Consider the following 12,802-nt stretch of genomic DNA (forward strand, 5'->3'; position numbering starts at 1 on the left):
TGAGATCCTGTTGCTTGGAGCAAGACAAAATGATGATGATGATGATGATGATGATGACGACAATATTAGCTGTGGTTGTCTTAGTCATTTTTTGTGAGTCCGGCCCAGAGTGGGTGATCTGATCGGCTCCTTGAGTCAAAGGTGCCTATCCTTTGTCAGCGGACACAGCTTACGGGAACCCATTTTCATTGCTGTTGAAACAAACATAATCTTTTTTGTCACATCACAGCCGGTTTACAGCTGTAAATCAGTGGGCGCAATACATTTTCGTGCAAGCTCCATCAGTTCATTGTTTTCCAGGAAAGAAAGAAAAAGGCAAAAACTTCACAGGTAACAATGGTAGAAAGGTAAGATATTAGGTAGATTAGGGTCAGTTTGAGAACTATACTGATTTATAAGGCATTTGTAGAATCGGCCTCAAGTTTGAATGGGTTATGGGAGACATTTCAGTTTGAATGGGTTATGGGAGACATTTCAGTTTGAATGGGTTATGGGGTGACATTTCAACAGTTTGAATGGGTTATGGGGAGACATTTCAGTTTGAATGGGTTATGGGAGACATTTCAGTTTGAATGGGTTATGGGGAGACTTTTCAGTTTGAATGGGTTATGGGAGACATTTCAGTTTGAATGGGTTATGGGGAGACATTTCAGATTGAATGGGTTATGGGGTGACATTTCAGTTTGAATGGGTTATGGGGTGACATTTCAACAGTTTGAATGGGTTATGGGGAGACATTTCAGTTTGAATGGGTTATGGGAGACATTTCAGTTTGAATGGGTTATGGGGTGACATTTCAACAGTTTGAATGGGTTATGGGGAGACATTTCAGTTTGAATGGGTTATGGGGAGACATTTCAGTTTGAATGGGTTATGGGAGACATTTCAACTCACACATGAAGCTTTGGAACCAGACCTCGGAGCGGTCCACAAGACAGGACGTCCACTCACGCAGGGTCACCTTCTTGTTCCTGTCACGGTCACATGACCTGCACACACAGCACAATATGGCTCAGTGCGGTGCACACGTGGGTGACCTCGACAAGTGTAAGAAAGAGCGGACAAAGATAGTCTAACAAATGCACGTGTTCACAAGTCCTGCCTACATGCATATCTTCTCATATCTTCTCACACCATGTACGCGCACGCACGTACGCACGCACATACACACACATGTGCGGTATGCAAATCTTGCATAATGTAATACGTAGGCACACAAAGACATGTAAAATAGATAAAAATGGGAACAGCAGTGCATCAGCCACTGTCTTTCAGCCTGGCATTATCTCTGAAGGGTACCGACTCAATTTGTGCTAAACCACGTACGGCAGGAGGCACACATTGGGTAATAAACATTATCATTGCTGGGAATGGGTTGACATTGACACAGGCAGCCCTTCTCCCACAAAACCTGTCACAGCAGACTGGCAGAGAGAGAGTGAGAGTGAGAGAGAGAGAGAGAGAGAGAGAGAGAGAGAGAGAGAGAGAGAGAGAGTGTGTGAGAGGGGGTGGGGTGGGTCGGTCGAGAGTGAAAGTGAAAATAGTGTGAGAAAACGAGGCAGGGAAAAAATGGAGAGAGGGATGGGGGTGAGGAAGAGGGCATAGAGGGTGAGAAGGACAGAAGGATTGACAGAGAGGTCGTGGGTGAGGACATTTGCAAGAAGCTGGAGATGCAAACGGGAAGGAAGGACAGCTGAAGTGCTTAAATATGGAGGAGGAGTGAGATGATGGAGGGATGGTGTGGTTGGTGAAAGAGAGGGGAGGGGGACACAGGAAGGGGATATTGGCACAGGGGATGAGTGGATGGATGGGCTGCTGATAGAACAGCATGGTGGGAGGTGTGACATGGCGTTGGAGTATAGGGGCCAAAGGCATCACAGGGTGAGACATTTTTAACTGTTTCGGTTGCAGCGATGAGTTAAAGAACAACATGCCGCAAGCCTCCAGTCAAATTCCAAAGTGTCGTGTGGAATCATTATATTGGCAGTTTGTGTGGGGTTTTTTGTGGGGTTTTTTCAACAGGTCACAAGAACATTATTCTAAATGAACCAGACCAGGGTTGTCCATGACTAAACAGTACAGTAACCTAGTATAATAGTCACCTACCTAGTAAGCCTAGGATTTATGAACTAATCAAATAGCCTGTTTAATCATTATTGTGCAAGTAGTTCCCCCTGCAATTACTGTATATTCAATGAAACATATACATTATTTGCCAATATTGTTATATGATAACCAAGATTAGATTTGTCTATTCATTTTCAAGGAGATTGTTTATGGATGGATGGATCATTGACTATCCATCTGAAAGGGGTCAGCATGGTTGCTTATAATCTCTAGGATACTGTCATATTATGGTCATATACTTCTTGTTGTAAATCATTATCTTTGTCTCTCTGAAGTTAAAGTTGACAGCCTAAACCATACATTAATTGTGAGCACCCTGTAGTACAGTGGTTCCCAAAGTGGGGTCCGGGGACCCCCAGGGGTACTTCAGGGAGTTCCAGGGGGTCCCCAGCTAAATGATAGTTAGGAACCAAATGGACCCTTATGTGTCTGTAACTCTGAGAGTGTACAAATGGAACCAAACGGACCCTAATGGGTCTGTTTAAATTAACTTAGATTTTACAATATAAATTGGGGTCAATGCCATTAAATGGGGGTCTGTAGACTAATATGCATGTCAAACTGGGGGTCATTGAAATTAAACGGGTTGAGAATCACTGGTCTCTGGAATATATTTTCTAATGGGGGTCCGCGGGCTAATAAATGTCGATTTGTGGGTCCTTGACATGAAAAATTTGGGAACCACTGCTGTAGTAGACTGACTTCAGGCCTTTCATTCCCAGGGGATGAAGTCCTAAAACATGAGCAGTGCTGCTTAACCCGGTGGTGTCAACACCAACGGTGTGTGGTGAGCGGTGACAGCTACAGTATTGACGGAGGGAACAGCACAGTGACATACATGGTGGTGGTATTGACTGGAATAGCATGGTGACATGGTTGTGGTACTGACTGGAGGAAGGGCATACAGAGACATGGACATGGTACTGACTGAAGGAATGACATAGCGCAGTGTTCCAGTGGCATCCTCTTGTAACGCAACTTCTTCAGATCTCTGCGATTCAGTTTCCCGTCCTTGTTCTTGTCCAACGAGAGAAATTTGCGCTAGAGAGAGAGAGAGAGAGAGAGAATGTTTGTAGGAAACTGGTGAAAAAACTGGTTGCACTGACAAAGAAACGTATAAATGTTGTATTATAACGTTGTACTAAACCTTATAATATAGTAAATATACTGTATTATCATATTGTATATTCTGTTCTGTTTTGTCCGTCTATTTTCTTCTCTTCTCAATCTTTTTCAATTCACCCTATCATCTGTTACAGTAGGTTAAAGGAGAATTCCATGCTAGAATGCTTTCTTACCTTGCTTACCTTTCTTTTTAGTTGTTACGTCCCCACCAAAGAGGTCCAGGTGTTTTTTTGTGCAAAAGCTCCTTATTGGCTATTTCCCCTACCATAAGCGCTCAATCAATTGCATTGAATTGAATGGGAATTGAATGGGGCTATGGGGTGTTGTGCTAATTCGCTTATTTCCATCGAAATAAGTAGTAAACTGTGCTGCTTGGGATATTATTTACATTATAAAGAGAGGATATATACAATTATTTTTCAATTTTGAGCGATGGAAATAAGCGAATTAGCACAACACCATAGCCCCATTCAATTCCCATTCAATTCAATGCAATTCATTTAGGGCTTATGGTAGGGGAAATAGCCAAAAAGGACCTTTTGTACAAAATAACACCTGGACCTCTTTGGTGGGGACGTAACAACTACAAAGAAAGGTAAGAAAGCCTTCTAGCATGGAATTCTCCTTTAAAGGCAAAGTAAAGGATACATCTAATCAAAACAACTGTCGTTGACCAAAATGCTGTGCAGAACACAAGGGATAATGATCATAGACAAACAATGAGACAATTATGGTTAAATAAGGGTTAAAGAATGCATTTGTCCACATGCTGCTCTACATGTATACACAGATGTCATCATAGCTATAACAACATCAATGATGTAACGTCATATCAATATCACTTTTCAAATAGTTGCGTAGAGGGCAAGAGGTCATGGTGGCTGGCATGCATGGAGGATATTAAGTTACTCATTATTGAATAATTTAGTGTAATATTGTAATATTGACCACCTCATCCTATTTTTACATAGACTTCCTGAAAGCGTGTGCAAGACTGCATAATGAGCAAAACAAGAACTTTCCATGTCCTTAGCATTGATTTTTGCTGCGGCATTGATGAAGTGCAGTGACTATATCACCCTGTTAAGAGTTCTCCATTAAACTTCTTTAGAGAATGGAAGTGATCCCTTGATATTTCTTCCCTGGTTTATGGTTTCATTAGTATCATATTTTGCTGAGGATATTGATTGCATCACCATTAACTGACACCGCAATCAACCACACATTACACATTTACTACATTGCAGTTGTCTAGTCTCCTTTGCCTATGCTCAGTTTGTTTATATGTTCCTTTTCTTGACCTCTATTCTCTTTACATGATCAGGGGTGTTGATAAGGGGACATGTTCACTGCCACGCATAGCCTTTCACAGGGTATTCTTCCCAATTGAAATGTGTCCTTGAAAAGGTCCTAAACCAAACTTCTAGTCTTTGTATCGTTGGATTCAACATTGACCTGGATTAACTACTGTAACATTTTGTACGTTTTTACTGTGTTCCAACAGTGTGAATATAACCACCTGTGTGTTAACTACCTGTGCCAGTTGTGTTCTCTGGGTGTGGTTGAGGCAACTCTGGGGCGGGGCAGCGGAAGCGTAGGTCTCTCCCATACGACTCAGCAACAAGAACCAGTCCATGAGCCGATAAGGGAACTGACCGAGCTCTTCCACAGTGCAGTCAGCCTTGGGAACTGACGTAAAATAAAATAATAACAAGGATTTAGCATGTTACTTAACTGTACTGTACAGTATATGAGTACTGAGTGTGTGTGTGTGTGTGTGTGTGTGTGTGTGTGTGTGTGTGTGTGTGTGTGCGTGCGTGCGTGCGTGCGTGTGTGCGTGTTACCTATACAGGATCCTATGTGAGCCAGTCCATTGCGCCGTCTCTTTCGGCAGGCTTCTTTATGCAGCAGACATTCGTTCCCATAGGTCCTCCCCAGAACACTGCACACTGGCACCCTCTGCCTGAACACACAAGCCAGTACAGTACAGTACAGTACACAATCTCACCATGTCTGGAAATTAAGTTCTGGATATTTTATTTAAGCCTTCACATAACTGACAGTGACAATTCTCAATATAATCTAATGTAATGTCAGTAAACATGAATGGTGTACATTTGTAGCTTAAAAAGATGATTGGGATATCTAGTTGCCTGCAGTTATATCTAATTATAGTTTGGGATTTCACATACATAATCATAAAGGGGGAAGAAAACCTTCCAAGGAAGGGACTGCACACTCCAGGGAACAGAGACAGACAACTTACTGCATCAACTTATTTATTAGCACTATGGACTGCAGGTTGATTATAACAACAATTGATTATATAACAAAGTCTTTACCGGGGACAGGACTGAGGGCACACACACTTTGGGACAAGGAGTCCGTTTATCTCGACAACCTCGCACCAAGAACCCACTGGACTATGACACTTCAGCAGCTCACATAACTTTTCTGAAACATAGGAAGATCAAAGCTGTCATTTCCATGGTATTCTTGGTTTTATTGTACAGTAGGCCTATAGAGAGAGGGAGTAGACCGGAATGAGATTGCGAGTCATGAAAAACTGGTGTTGAGGCAAATTCAAGAATGTTGAAATTGTGTGATCAGTTCAACTCAAATCAAATCAAAATGTATTTGTATAGAACATTTACAACAGCCCAAAGCTGACCAAAGTGCTGAACATGCACATGGTTAAAACCGCAAAGTAATTCAAAGCATTGATACAAAAGAAACAACAACAAATAAAATGCATTTACTTAGAACAACTAAAAGCGGGAGAGAACAGATTTTTAGGAGAGATTTGAAGTTTAGTCGACTGGGCACATGGGCAGATTTAATGGGGCGGGGTAACATGTTCCAGAGCCTGGGGCCCGCAACCACAAAAGCACGGTCACCCCTGTAACTCAAATTAGCCGTGGACCTTAGCGGCCTGGCTGCGATAAAAGGCTGGAGTAAATCTGAAAGATAGGAGAGTGACAGGCCAGTTCACTTACTGGGTCATCGCCATATAAAAACCCACTAAATAGCATTTTATTTTTAGTAGTCAAAACTAGGCTTTGTGTATCTTAAAGATCTTAAAAATTTGATTAAAGTTTCTCCAGAAAATAACAGATCTACAAGATCACAACCCACCAAGGATGAAACACGTTGTGAGCTCATATAGACAGACAGACAGACAGACAGCAAAAACATAGTGTCTGTTCTTCAGTAAAAGAAGGAATAATAATTATAGTTTAACCCTGTTATAAGGACTGTAGGTATTGTATATGGATGGATTATATCTGTTTAAGAAAGAATTACAAAAGACATGCACATTGCACATCCCAATGTCCAATAAAATGGATGCTGGATTAAAACAATATCTTATTGATTAGAGCAGAAAGATCTGCACACCTAATTGCTTCCATTAAATCATTTTAGATGGCAAAATGACGTTTTGATAAACAAGCTCTTCTTCAGACTGAGTTTATGTCTATCTACTATACCCACTATACACAGCAAGCTGCAAGGGCCAACATCTGGCAAGATAAATGGAAAAGTGACACGCACGCTCTTGAATGGCCGGACAGAGGAATAACACCGACAGAAAGACTCGCTATAGTGGCCATGACCTTGGCTGGACAACCTGGAAGTCACTCAGTCAGTAGACTGCATGTGGAACAGGGGAGGTGCAAGGTGATGAAAGTCTGGAACTACACAACAGAAGACACGTGCAGACAATGGCCCACCTACTGGAATGTGCCACCCGCTGCAGTCCAGAAGACTTGGCAGTACCCACCCCATCAGCTGTGGCCTCAGGCCTGTACCCGTTATTGGCAGAACGACATCTGAGATTGCTACGGACTCGAAGAAGAAGAACCCACACACACATTCCTCTGAATTGACAAAAAGCGTACTGATTATGTAAAGTAAAAGTCCATGCAAAGAGTGTGATGGAAGAAAGGGACAATGAGATCGATGATGATGGATAGATGAATAGAGAGGTAGGCTGTAGGGGAGAATTGTGAGGAAGGGATTTTCATTTTGCCTCACCATATGGAGAATGATTGGAATGTTAGATACTTTATCAGGTCAATGCAGTTAAACTGCAGCTCCAGTGCCTCAGCCATGGGTACAGAAGTATTCTTGACTTTTAAATCAATGACATACATTTAAATATCAGTCTCACAAAACAATTTAGCAAAACAAATGGGCATATTAAAAACCATCCCTTGTATCTAGATTTATTTATGTATTTATTATTTTATTTATTCAAGAAGAAGGGGAAGAAAAGCTCCAGATTTCTCTACCAGAAGCTACAAATTAAAGCACCACTTAACCCATTTTCAACCATATCTTCTTATAATTGGTCCTCACAATAAACTTATAATGCTTAATATTTATAAATCCTTTCTCACTGTGTCTCATTGGTGGGCTGTGAACAGGTCAGAAACATGCCTACCAATGACAACATCATTGTTCAGTGGAGATTTCAATTCAAGGTAAAATAAACTATACAGCAGCCTTTCTCTGCCTTGAAAGTTATACATAGAAGCAATTCTTGCATTCATAAAAAACAAGGGTATATCAATTCTTGTTTGAATTTACCAAACCTGCCTACTGATGCACTGGTATAGGCAGGTTCTTGAAGTATCAACATCCCTACTCTGAGACAGTGACACAGAAATGGTACATGTCTCATGAACATTAGTGAGGACTATAAGATAACATGTTTGAAAATGGGCAAAGTGCTCCTTTAACTACAAACCCAGTGACGCTCTCTGTGTTAAATATTTAGCGAAAATATATGACGAAAATAGAACATCTACAGTACCAGCTCACAACACAGCTGTGTTGCGCACTTGTGATGTATTATACTATAGATAGGCTATTTTTGGCAAAGACATTTGGTGTAGTGGGAAAACGGAGGGGGCCTTGTATAGATCGCTGGGGGACTTCGTTCAACAAAGTATATATTTAGGTTCATTATGTGTTTTCAAATGATGTCATTGTCATTGTATAAATAATTAAATAATAACAAACAATGCACTCTGTCGAGCTGCCAACTTGCACTTTGCACACAAGTTGGCCTACTTGTGCGCGAGCCGAGTGTGCAACTTATCTCTGACTCTTGTCAACGTAAGGTGCGTTCAGACTTGAACATGTATATTCACCTCGGTTCGTCCCGTTTGTGTTGCGCCAGGTCGCGTTGCTCCCGTTCGCATTTGCATTGACTTTGAATAATCGCACCGCTCTAACCATCCAAGTCTGAACACAGCTTTACATTCTGTTTAGGCGCCCTGGCTCTCCACCATTAACTACTGCGCTATAAGCAGACCCCGTTCAAGTTATTGAAACAAATTCAATATAGTTATAGTTATCTGACATATATAGTTAATATATATACTATAAACTTAAATCTGTTATGTCATCCACATAACAGCCAATCCCTGATTGGCCGAGCAATGCCACCAACACAAGGAGGCAATCCAAAGGGTCAAAGGGTCCAAGGGGACATATGCAAAGCTGCCAACTCACGCTCTGATTGGCCAAGCAACGCACCGACATACGTACGCAACGCCCTGATTGGCCAAGGGTGTCACCGACATACGCAGCCGAAAACATTACTTGCGCACGCTCTGCTCGCGCAAGTAATAATAATAAAACATTTGTTCATTATTGTGACTGTATAAGGAACATTGTTCTACTGTAGCCTACAGTGAGTCTCACCTGGGGCCACTCTGCCGATGTAAGGTCTCAGTCTCTCCTCAGCCTGCCTCTGTTTGCGCTGGGCTCTGCCTCCCTATCATGCACGCACGCACACACGCATGCACGCACGCACGCACGCACGCACGCACGCACGCACGCACGCACGCACGCACGCACGCACACGCACGCACGCACACACACACACACACACACACACACACACACACACACACACACACTTTATAGCTAATTGCGACCATAGGTCGCAGATTACTATGAAAACCTGCAAAACCTGTCAGTCGTTCTGTCAGTCGTTCCATCACGCCACCAGGCCATCAGTCCCTCACACCACGTGACACGTCACACCACCATATATGGCCGTCAGTCCGTCACGCCTCGTGTCACGCTACATATATGAAGATCACAACACTGACCTCATCAAACCCTGGATAGCCAGACATGGAGAAGACTGGGTCATCACTAGATCTGTATATACCTCAATGCCCTCTATATATGGAGTTGACCTGTTCTGGCATTCCATATGTTGATCCTTCCCCACCATGTCCTTCCTCTTCAATGTCTCCCTTTTGACTGAACTCTAGACAGGCCCTCCCCAAAGTTATTAGTGCAGCTGTGCCCGGCAGCCGGCGAGAACTAGAGTTCTTATACTAATCAAATGATTCCCGAGCGTGGCACGGCTGCAGCTCACTGCTCCAAGAGATGGGTCAAATGCGGAGAACAGATTTTACTGCGGTAACGTGTGTGAGAAATCGTATGACTTTGACTTATAACTTCTCAACAGGCCCGAAAATAAAGGCCCGGCCCTACCTGGGCCCTCATCAAACCCTGTACACTCAAGACACTGCCCCCGCTGCCACCCTTAGATCTCCATATATGGAGCTGACCTGTTCTGACATTACATATGTTGATCTGACCTCATCAAACCCTGTACACTCAAGACCCTGCCCCTGCTGCCACCCTTAGATCTCCATATATGGAGCTGACCTGTTCTGACATTACAATTATGTTGATCTGACCTCATCAAACCCTGTACACTCAAGACACGCTCCATATATGGCCAGTACAGAATTCATTCCATATGTTGATCTGACCCTCCCTGCCAAAGTGCCAGCACTCGCCAGGCAGTCTGCCGTCACCCAGGCGGATGCGTGCATGTGACCTCGCCCTATATGGCGAGGTTGCTTCTCGCCCTCAGGGCGTCTTATGTTACAAGTACACTCAGATAAGTTAACGGTCAATATATATTATATATATGTTGTAAAACTGATCCTGGTATTTGACAACAATAGGAATGTTTTCCATCCACTTTGTATCATGTATCAAGAAACGAGAGTAGGGAATTGACATCATCAGAGATAAATCTGCAATAAGTTTGTAGACATACTTCAGGTTAACTGAGGACAGATATGTTAAAGGTATTTGCAGATTTCTTTTGTAAAACCGGAACTTTAATCACAATATAAATGTGTTTTGATAGGTTTAGAGAAACAAAACAGCTCATGTTTTTCATCCACTTTGTGTATCACGTTCAAAGAAATGAGAAACAGCTTGTCGCATTTTGTAAGCTGTATATTTCACGAATGACAACCCAATGTTTTTCCCAAGTGGAACTAGCTCAGTAGTCTGTTTACAATTCCACACTGATATTTCTAGCAGCTTTGAAGTCCACGCCAAACCCACATCTGCCCTGAACGCACGCCAAAGCTGATGATAAACAGGTGCATTTTTTCTTTACGTACAGTACTGGGCCTCTCTCCCCCATAGTCAACCACCATTTAACACCTATCAGCAAATGACCCCGCCTGGAGCAGTAGCAACCAGATGAGTTTGACAATTCCAGCTGCATGAAATCAACTAAGACAACAATATGTTTGAATTTTGGGAATAATCCTGTCATCTCTGTGTTTTGTCAAAACAAACCAAACCCGGCCGGGGCACAAATGGAACAAAATTGTTGCCTAAATTCAGTTTCACTCATGATGTAGCTTAAGCATAAAAGTAGACAGTTGTCACGCATGGCCACACAGTTAAAGTGTCAGTACTCACCATGACCAGGTCTGAGAGAAGGCTCAGCATGAGAGGGATGACAAAGGTCATGCTCAGGTGCATGGCTGAGATGTGTGGTTGAGACAACACAGAACCAGGCCACTGATATTACTGAGTCAACTGCAAACCCAAATGAAAACAACATTCATGTTCAGACTATTATTCCCTCTGCATTCAATGCATTCCTTGATATCCATTACGGTTGAGCTGAAATTGAACACTAATAAAAAGGACTCAGGCTGCCAATTTGCCATGCTAATTATTATAGATTTGTTTTCGTTTTCTTTTCTCATTTTCCGCCATATTCACTGTCATTTACCCACTATTAGGCTACTTTCGGCCATTCCAATAATGTTGCAGGAAGCAATGATGGTCATTGAGTCACTAGACCACAATAATTTCCCATTACAGTGGAAATGAAGGGTTGAGTTTCACGAAGAGGACATTCAGCTTTTGGCTGAGGAAGTAATTTTCTCTAAAGAGACCCCCCCCCCCCCCACACACACACACACACACACACACACTCTGTTCAGTTAAAAAAGAAATAACAAATCTTACCAGGGTTTTCTCTTGTTCTGTCTCCTGTCTCCGTGACACGCACGCTCTTGAATGGCCGGACAGAGGAATAACACCGACAGAAAGACTCGCTATAGTGGCCATGACCTTGGCTGGACAACCTGGAAGTCACTCAGTCAGTAGACTGCATGTGGAACAGGGGAGGTGCAAGGTGATGAAAGTCTGGAACTACACAACAGAAGACACGTGCAGACAATGGCCCACCTACTGGAATGTGCCACCCGCTGCAGTCCAGAAGACTTGGCAGTACCCACCCCATCAGCTGTGGCCTCAGGCCTGTACCCGTTATTGGCAGAACGACATCTGAGATTGCTACGGACTCGAAGAAGAAGAACCCACACACACATTCCTCTGAATTGACAAAAAGCGTACTGATTATGTAAAGTAAAAGTCCATGCAAAGAGTGTGATGGAAGAAAGGGACAATGAGATCGATGATGATGGATAGATGAATAGAGAGGTAGGCTGTAGGGGAGAATTGTGAGGAAGGGATTTTCATTTTGCCTCACCATATGGAGAATGATTGGAATGTTAGATACTTTATCAGGTCAATGCAGTTAAACTGCAGCTCCAGTGCCTCAGCCATGGGTACAGAAGTATTCTTGACTTTTAAATCAATGACATACATTTAAATATCAGTCTCACAAAACAATTTAGCAAAACAAATGGGCATATTAAAAACCATCCCTTGTATCTAGATTTATTTATGTATTTATTATTTTATTTATTCAAGAAGAAGGGGAAGAAAAGCTCCAGATTTCTCTACCAGAAGCTACAAATTAAAGCACCACTTAACCCATTTTCAACCATATCTTCTTATAATTGGTCCTCACAATAAACTTATAATGCTTAATATTTATAAATCCTTTCTCACTGTGTCTCATTGGTGGGCTGTGAACAGGTCAGAAACATGCCTACCAATGACAACATCATTGTTCAGTGGAGATTTCAATTCAAGGTAAAATAAACTATACAGCAGCCTTTCTCTGCCTTGAAAGTTATACATAGAAGCAATTCTTGCATTCATAAAAAACAAGGGTATATCAATTCTTGTTTGAATTTACCAAACCTGCCTACTGATGCACTGGTATAGGCAGGTTCTTGAAGTATCAACATCCCTACTCTGAGACAGTGACACAGAAATGGTACATGTCTCATGAACATTAGTGAGGACTATAAGATAACATGTTTGAAAATGGGCAAAGTGCTCCTTTAAC

At 42.3% G+C, this 12,802-nt stretch overlaps 1 protein-coding gene across 1 annotated transcript in view; it reads right to left on the minus strand.

Moving 5' to 3' along the window:
* The window catches only part of sparcl2 (SPARC-like 2), an 11,199-nt gene extending 68 nt beyond the window's left edge, over positions 1 to 11,131 (minus strand). The window contains exons 1-8 of the mRNA XM_083775595.1: positions 11,011 to 11,131; positions 8,965 to 9,037; positions 5,595 to 5,706; positions 5,097 to 5,215; positions 4,787 to 4,941; positions 3,056 to 3,168; positions 895 to 989; positions 1 to 191 (exon numbers count right to left, since the gene is read on the minus strand). The exon at positions 1 to 191 is cut by the window's left edge and continues 68 nt beyond it. Coding sequence (XP_083631721.1) covers positions 136 to 191; positions 895 to 989; positions 3,056 to 3,168; positions 4,787 to 4,941; positions 5,097 to 5,215; positions 5,595 to 5,706; positions 8,965 to 9,037; positions 11,011 to 11,073 — 786 coding nt within the window. The 5' untranslated portion in view covers positions 11,074 to 11,131 and the 3' untranslated portion in view covers positions 1 to 135. The remainder of the gene's footprint in view (positions 192 to 894; positions 990 to 3,055; positions 3,169 to 4,786; positions 4,942 to 5,096; positions 5,216 to 5,594; positions 5,707 to 8,964; positions 9,038 to 11,010) is intronic.
* Positions 11,132 to 12,802: the final 1,671 nt, after the last annotated feature.

This window comes from Protomyctophum parallelum, assembly GCF_964188405.1.
Source record: "Protomyctophum parallelum genome assembly, chromosome: 10".
NCBI classification, from domain to species: domain Eukaryota; kingdom Metazoa; phylum Chordata; class Actinopteri; order Myctophiformes; family Myctophidae; genus Protomyctophum; species Protomyctophum parallelum.